Below are 7485 nucleotides of genomic sequence, written 5' to 3'. Positions count from 1 at the left end.
GATCAGGTGAGGAGGACAGGTAGGGATCAAGTGAGGAGGACAGGTAGGGATCAGGTGAGGAGGACAGGGAGGGATCAAGTGAGGACAGGTAGGGATCAAGTGAGGAGGAGAGGTAGGGATCAGGTGAGGAGGGCAGGTGAGGAGCAGAATAGGTGGGCAGGAAGGGGACAAGTTAGGACAGGTGAGGAGGACAGAATATCTTAGCAGTATGTGGAGAGATCTTGTAGCCCCTTTGAGTCTCACTGAAAGAAAGAACCTGGCAGCAGGAGCTTTCCTAAACTTCAGCCTACTTCCTCAGATGCTTTTTGGAAGCTCCTGCTGCCAACCTCCTTCTTTCAGTGAGTCTCAAAGGGGCTACTAGGTACTGATTCTAGGTGGGGAGCTCCTTGGGGAGCAGGTCAGAGCAGGGAGGAAGGAGAGGAGGAGGAGGAGGAGGGGGGCAGGGGAGGAGAAGGTTCCTCCAAGGAGGAAAAGGGGGGGGGGGGTTCCTCAGAGCCTTTCCTGGGGCTTCCTTCCAGGGTCCCTCTCCCTCTGTCCCTTCCTGAGCCCTAAGGAAAAGGTGGCAAAGGCAGAGAGGTCCTGAGCAACCCTCCCCCACAAAAGGGCCCCTAGGAGGGGCCCCAGGGCCTCCCCAAGGCCCCATCGTCCCCCCCCAGGAGGGCTGCCTCCCTCCTCCCCGCCTGGCTGCAGCCCTTGTTCCTTCCCTCTCAGAGCCTCCTCCAGGGGGCTGCGTTGGGAGACGACTGGGACCCACCTTTCCCGCCTCTTCCTCCTCCTCCGTTGGCTGTGTTTGGGCCCCTGAAAGGCTTCATGGCCGCCGCAGGGAAGGTGTGGAGGGCTCCCTCAGTGCCCAGGGAGCTCGCTGACGGCCATCGGTTGAGGAGAAGGAGAGGGAGCCTGAGTCCTGCTTGGCCTTTGAAGAGGGGGGAGAGCCAGCTCCGCCTCCCCCCCCCCCCCCCCCCCCCCCCCCCAAGGAACACAGGCAGCAGCAGGCAGTCGCCGCCTCACTCCTTGGTGCTCTTGGTGGGCTCCTCCAAGGCTTTTTGGACTCTACTCAGGCCCTACTCAGTGGCTGGTGATGACTGTCACCCGCGTGGAGCAACTCATAGTGTCACACACACACACCCCACACACAGAGACACACCATCCTAGAAATAGCAGCCTCCTTTACACACCACTTCATGCTGAACTAAGCACTCCCTCAGCCTCTGGGTCTCAAACTTAGAAGAGACCCCAAGAAGGGCCCTCCAGCCCAACCCCATTCTGCCATGCAGGAACTCCCTGCCAAAACATATTAGATGGCCATCCAGCCTCTGTTTGAAGACCTCCAAGGAAGGAGACCCCACTACACTCTGAGGGAGTTTGTTTCACTGTCAAATAGCTCTTATTGTCAGGAAGTCCCTCTTAATGTTGAGCTGGAATCTCTTTTCCTGGAGCTTGCATCCATTGCTCTAGGTCCAAGTCTCTGGAGCAGCAGAAAACAAGCTTGCTCCCTCCTCAATATCACATCCCTTTAAGTATTTAAATAGGGCTATCATATCACCTCTTAACCTTCTTTTATCCAGGCTAAACATCCCCAGCTCCCTAAGGCGTTCCTCATAGAACACGGTTACCAGACCCTTCCTAATCCCACATCCTTTTAATACAGTTCCTCATGTTGTGGTGACCCCCAACCATAAAATTATTAATATACTGTAGTAATATAAAATGTGTGTTTCCAATGGTGTTAGGCAACCCTGCAAACATTCGGCTCCCAAAGGGGTCACAAGCAACTGCCCTAAGTGGTTTACAACTGTAAACTAATTGCCCCCCAAAAGCCAGTACTCAGAAGGATGCAAAGCTGAGTCTGGCTGGAATTGAACTCGCACCCCTATGGTTTATGAGTTAGTGGCTGCAGTACAGGCATTTAACCACTGCACCACCATTGACCTCCTCTTTCTCTTGCTCCTCTTCCCATTTTGCACCATGCAGAATCCTTAGCCATAATCGTAATTCCCCATACGCCACTGAATACAATGCTCATATCTGTGGCGTAAAACAAATACTCAACTATAAGTAGACCTAATGTATAAGCCAAACCCACGTTTTGCGGCCAAAACTATGGATTTTGCCCTGACCCATGGATAGGTCGGGGTAAAACTTGGAGGCTCCTTCGGTGACAAGACACTGTCATGGAGGCTTTTTCCTTCGTCGTTTCGGCTTCCGTTTCAGCCAGAGAGGACTCTTAAACAAACAGCCATATCAATAAATCACCCAGGACTCTTTCTGCTTGGCTTCAGAGGGAAATAAACTCCTCTCTGCAAAAGCCGCATGGGGAGATCTGAAAAAGCTGCTATTACCATAGTGACCCGTAAATAAGCCGAGCTAAGATTTTGGGGTTAATTTTGGGGTATAAATTTTTAGACTTATAGACAAGTATATATGATAAAAAGTATACCTTCGAATTACTCTGGGGCCTCTCTTTTCTCCGCCAGCTGATTCACCTCACTCTCATCAACTCTTAAGGCACTGATGCCACCTGGTGTGGTCCGCACCCCCATAGTGATGCCACTGACCCTACCATGGGGCTTTCCTCCTGCAAAGTTTCTTTAGGATGCTGAGAGAGTGTGGCCATGCGAGGAATTGAACCCTGGTCCAGAGTCCCAGGATGCACCCGCATTGCAGAGATAATCCAGTTTGACACTGCTTTAACCGCCCTAGCTCAATGCTAGCGAATCCTTGGAACTGTAGCTTTGTGAGACATTTAGCTGCCTTCTCTGTCTAGTGCCACTGCAAACTGCAGTTCCCAGGATTCCTTAGCACTGGTGCTGGCCACGTGCCGTAATAAATTCATTCATTCATTCCTTAGCACTGAACCATGCCAGTTAAAATGATCTTAAACTGGATTATTTCTGCAGTGCAGACACAGCCCTAGTCCCACGCTCAAACAGCAGGGTGAGCAGATGTCATGACAGCAAAGGAGGACAAGCCAACGCAAAATAGAGGACATTACCAAAGAACATCTAAAAGCACAGCTATAGATTCATTTTGTAGGGTTCAGCTATATTACATACATGCTGTATTTTATTTTGTACCCAACTGTCATTTTCTGATGACTTTCCCTCCCTTAAAATGTCTATACTTCTAGAACTCTGAGCAAGAGAAAGACTTAAAACTGTACTTTACTTTAATATAATTGTACAAATTAGATTTAGGCATGCCAACCTTTAAAAGTCAAGGGTTGACAAGACTTGTTTCCATCTATATTAAAATACCTAGCAGTATCAAAACAGAATTCAAATGAATTTTTAAAAATAGGGCATTGTAGGCAGTCTACACAAGTTATTCAATCAAGGCTTGAAAGTCTGTGAATTACATTCACATGAAGACTCTTTAACAATCTGGTTCCATATTTCCATTTTAAGAGAATTAAATCCATTTGAACCCAGAGGCTACTACTGAAACTGGCAATCTAACTTCCTTATGATCATTGATTTTTCTAATGTGAGGAGATGACTAATAGAACCCGGACTGGGGCCAAGAAGGCATCTTAACATAGTAAGTAGTCATAGAAGCATCAACGTAATAATTTACAGATGCTAAAAAATGGGCTGTGTTTCAAATCAGTGACCTGGAAGTTGAGTTCCTCAAGGCAATAGGAAGCGAGTGAATGTATGTGTACATGCACAGTCCCACACAGCATAGTGACAGAATGTGTTTTGGACACTTCTGCTGAGAATTTACCCTTCATATTTCTGCAGAATTTTCTAACTTATCTTGCCAGCCTCCAAGCTCACATTGTGAAGCCTCCATCGACTAGAATGCATTAAGGTGGACACGTGGGATTACGATCTCAAAGATGTCAGTTCAGTTTCCTGATCAACAATGTATTTCTGAAACTCATACCTAGCATAACATGAACCTTCTATCTGTCAGACGGGAATAGCACATATAGTTAAGGACAAAGAAAACAGTACAGTAGTTTCACTTTGTTCTGCAGAAAACTCAAGATGGTGAAGGGTTAAGCATTTGTTTACCATGTACAAGCAACATGTACATATACCAATGGCATATATATGTCTGTGCTGGGCTTCCACTCCACCAAATGCATCTGAGGAAGTAGACTGAAGTCTCTGAAAGCCAATTTCTTTCTTTCAGTTAGTCTCAAAGGTGCTACAAGATCTCTCTATATACTGAAGCAACAACTTTGATGGAAGAAGCAGTTACACAGTGCCTTGAAGAGGTGCCTTGAATAAGGTATTCACTTATTTTTTCACATGCTGTGTTACAACTGGGAACTGAAATTTATCTCCTTGGCATTACTGTATTATCACTTGATATACACAGCATACTCAGTGCTATAAAAGTGCAAATTATTTTTTATTGTGGCTGAATAAAATCCTCTAGCAGTTTCAGAGCATACAAACAGAAGGGGGCTAATACACACATGTGCTTTGGGGGGGATTTCCATATGTTGGCTACTATGGGAACAGGTGTGAACCTAGAATCCTAAAGTTGCAAGAGACCATAAGGGTCATCCAGTCCAACCCCCTGCTATGCAGGAAGACAGAGTCAACACACTCCTGACAGATGGCCATTCAGCCCCTGCTTAAAACTTCCAAAGGAGAGTCTACCACACTTGGAGGCAGTATATTTCCTTGTCGAACAGCTCTTACCATCAGACAGTTCTTCCTAATGGTTAGGTGGAATCTCTTTTCCTGCAGTTTGAATCCATTGTTCCCTGTCCTAGTCTCTGGAGCAGCAGAAAAGGGGCCTTGCTCCATCCTCAATATGACATCCTTTCAAATATTTAAACCCCTGAAAAGTTCTGCTTACATTTTTACAAATGAAAATGCAATGGGTTGTATGTGCACATTGGCTGAAGATTAAAACACAGCCTTCCTTAAAATTACTTCCAATATTTTCTGAAAGAGAGGCGACTTCACTGTTCCAGTTACCACAGAAAGCTGGAAGGTAGGGAGAGAACTCTTTCTCCACCTGAAAACAATCCGCTTAACCATCAGCATTAGCAGCAACTTGTCCCCTTCTTAGCAAAGGTAGAAAAATATATTGTAGCTTGAGGAAGCCTTAGCTAAAGTATCACTACTACAGTGGACCATCAAAATAATTTCACGGTATTATGCATTTCACAGTATTAACATTAGCTTGCTGTGATCTTTCTAACAAGCATGTGAGATAGATGGCATAATCTTATCTACAGACGGGGTGCTGTGGCTGCGATAGCAGCATAAGTTCATTAACCAAAAGTAATTACAGATGAGATTTGAATCAGGGTGATGTGTAATGAAACAAATAAAATGTATAGCCTGCCCTCTACTGACTAGAAGAGAACATTACATAGCATCAAGTAGCACTGGAGATTCAGAGTTGCAATTCCTAATCGATGTCCATAAGGATCAGCATTTTCCCCCCACGTAAACACAGCACAAATGCAGTCAGTATGTCCAGAAGGTCTCTATATATTTCAGATGACTCTTTTTTAAACTAAGGATAACTCCAAATTTAAACTGATTTATAGCCTTCCAATAAATTACAGATGAAAACTACACTGTACATAATATTTTCGTACACTTTTACTACCAAAATTACAAAGCTTTAGTCATATAAAAAGATAAACACTGCATATATATTTTTAAAAAACCATCACAAAACAAGAGTAATTGTGTACAAAATAATTTATTACAGCATTACACTGGTTGGCATTATTTTACAGTAAGCCTTCTTTCAACTATTGATTCTAAACAGATGACAAAGGGTATTACATTTATAAGAACCATTTGTTTTGAGAAACTTCCCTTCTTGAATTTTGCATAGGGCCTAAGTAGTTATTACTTAAATATTTACATTAACCATAAAATGCAAACTGGTTTCATTATTTTTCAGAAAATGAGTTTTCTGTACAAGCCACAGTGTATTTTAAGTTTTGTTTCTAGTTTATATAAAGTTGTCATGAATAGTTATTTATGTCATGGATTAAGACATTTAAGACAGCTGAATTAAAACTTGGATATGTCGTATATGTAATGCATTCATATAAATGCACCAAAATACAAAGAAAAATACTAACTGTGATTTGCACTCACACTGATTGTGCTCACTTTAATTTTTTTAAGTACATCTTAAATGCTAATTGCTTTATATAACATAAAGCAATAACGTTTTAGCGAAAACTGAATTAAAAGTTCACTTCTTTCATTTTAAAGGAGCTCAGGATTGTAAACAGAATACATTATCCAGACAGGATATTCTATGCTTCCATGCTTTCCTTTTGGCCGAGTACATTCATTTTTCAAAACTAATTGTAAATAAACAAGTATTTAAACAGTTACAATGGGTATTCAGTCATTTAAAAGTGTTTATGAAATTATTCAAATGAATAGTTACGGGCAAAAAGAGGTTAACTGTTTTAAAAAAATTATAAACACAAACCAAATTTCCAAGTTGAACAGCACTCGCTTCATATAATACTTTGAATGGGCAGAAAACTGCCATCAGCTACGATCAAAATTTGTGCTTGGAAAGAAACTTTTTAAAAAGCAAAAGCTGAAAACAGCAGACAAGACATGCAGCATTATATCCATCCTAATTTGCCAACCTTGCTCATCTGATATGTTTTGTAAGAAAGGATTGTATTTATTTTTTATATGTAACAACATTTATGTGAATAGCCAATCTCTAGTGTCCATGATTTAGGACAGAAGTATTCATAACTGTACAAGTATAAACATTACCAGTATTAGTCAGAGATACAGTAGGTATTTACATAAATATTTGCAGCTCTTGTTAAGGGAAAATGAGCTTATAGCACAGTACATTTTCATTCAATTGCCTCTGTTTGACATCTGAATTGTTCCAACGGATTCTGTAGAAGAAACCCTGATCTGTGTGCAACCAGTTTGGAAGAGAAAAGAACTCCGTTTCCTAATTTAACTTTCATTGGACAGTACATCATAATTAATTGCTGTATGATTCATTGATGCAAAGCAACCGTCATCTTCATTTGTGGGAGTTACAAAAGCAGATGCTAAAGGAAACAGTTTGTGGCATGCTATCCGATACTCGTCACATTGGGTATGGCACAATCCAAAGCTGCCATCAAGTAAGGACTCCAAAACTGCTGTTAAAGTCTGTATAGAAGAAAATAATTTTAGCAAAAATTCTTCAGACATCCCAACAACTGAAGCATCCTTCCCCCCACTTTTCTTTTTTTATAGCAATACAACTTTCTACCCATACTACTTTCTAAACCTCTTAAAATGTATGCTACAAATGGATATGTGAGAACCGATTTGCTTTACTTTTTGTAAATCATCTTGAGTACTAGGGCTGAAAAAGGGAACATTAATAAATACAGCAGCAGCAGCAGCAGCAATAATAATAATAATAATAATAATAATAATAATAATAATAATAATAATAATAATAATAATCCTTTATTTATAAAGTGCTGTAAATTTACACAGCGCTGTACATACAGTCTTTTTA

At 41.8% G+C, this 7485-nt stretch overlaps 2 protein-coding genes across 2 annotated transcripts in view; both read right to left on the bottom strand.

Moving 5' to 3' along the window:
* RGCC (regulator of cell cycle) overlaps positions 1 to 934 on the bottom strand; it is a 22716-nt gene extending 21782 nt beyond the window's left edge. The window contains exon 1 of the mRNA XM_042460997.1: positions 755 to 934. Within this exon, the coding sequence (XP_042316931.1) occupies positions 755 to 812 (58 nt within the window). The 5' untranslated portion in view covers positions 813 to 934. The remainder of the gene's footprint in view (positions 1 to 754) is intronic.
* A 4726-nt stretch (positions 935 to 5660) lies between these two features.
* NAA16 (N-alpha-acetyltransferase 16, NatA auxiliary subunit) overlaps positions 5661 to 7485 on the bottom strand; it is a 41543-nt gene continuing 39718 nt past the window's right edge. Inside the window, exon 20 of the mRNA XM_042458184.1 lies at positions 5661 to 7127. Within this exon, the coding sequence (XP_042314118.1) occupies positions 6927 to 7127 (201 nt within the window). The 3' untranslated portion in view covers positions 5661 to 6926. The remainder of the gene's footprint in view (positions 7128 to 7485) is intronic.

Source organism: Sceloporus undulatus, chromosome 3 (assembly GCF_019175285.1).
Source record: "Sceloporus undulatus isolate JIND9_A2432 ecotype Alabama chromosome 3, SceUnd_v1.1, whole genome shotgun sequence".
NCBI classification, from domain to species: domain Eukaryota; kingdom Metazoa; phylum Chordata; class Lepidosauria; order Squamata; family Phrynosomatidae; genus Sceloporus; species Sceloporus undulatus.
The sequence above is the reverse complement of the archived record's forward strand: the minus strand, read 5'-3'. Positions and strand labels throughout refer to the sequence as shown.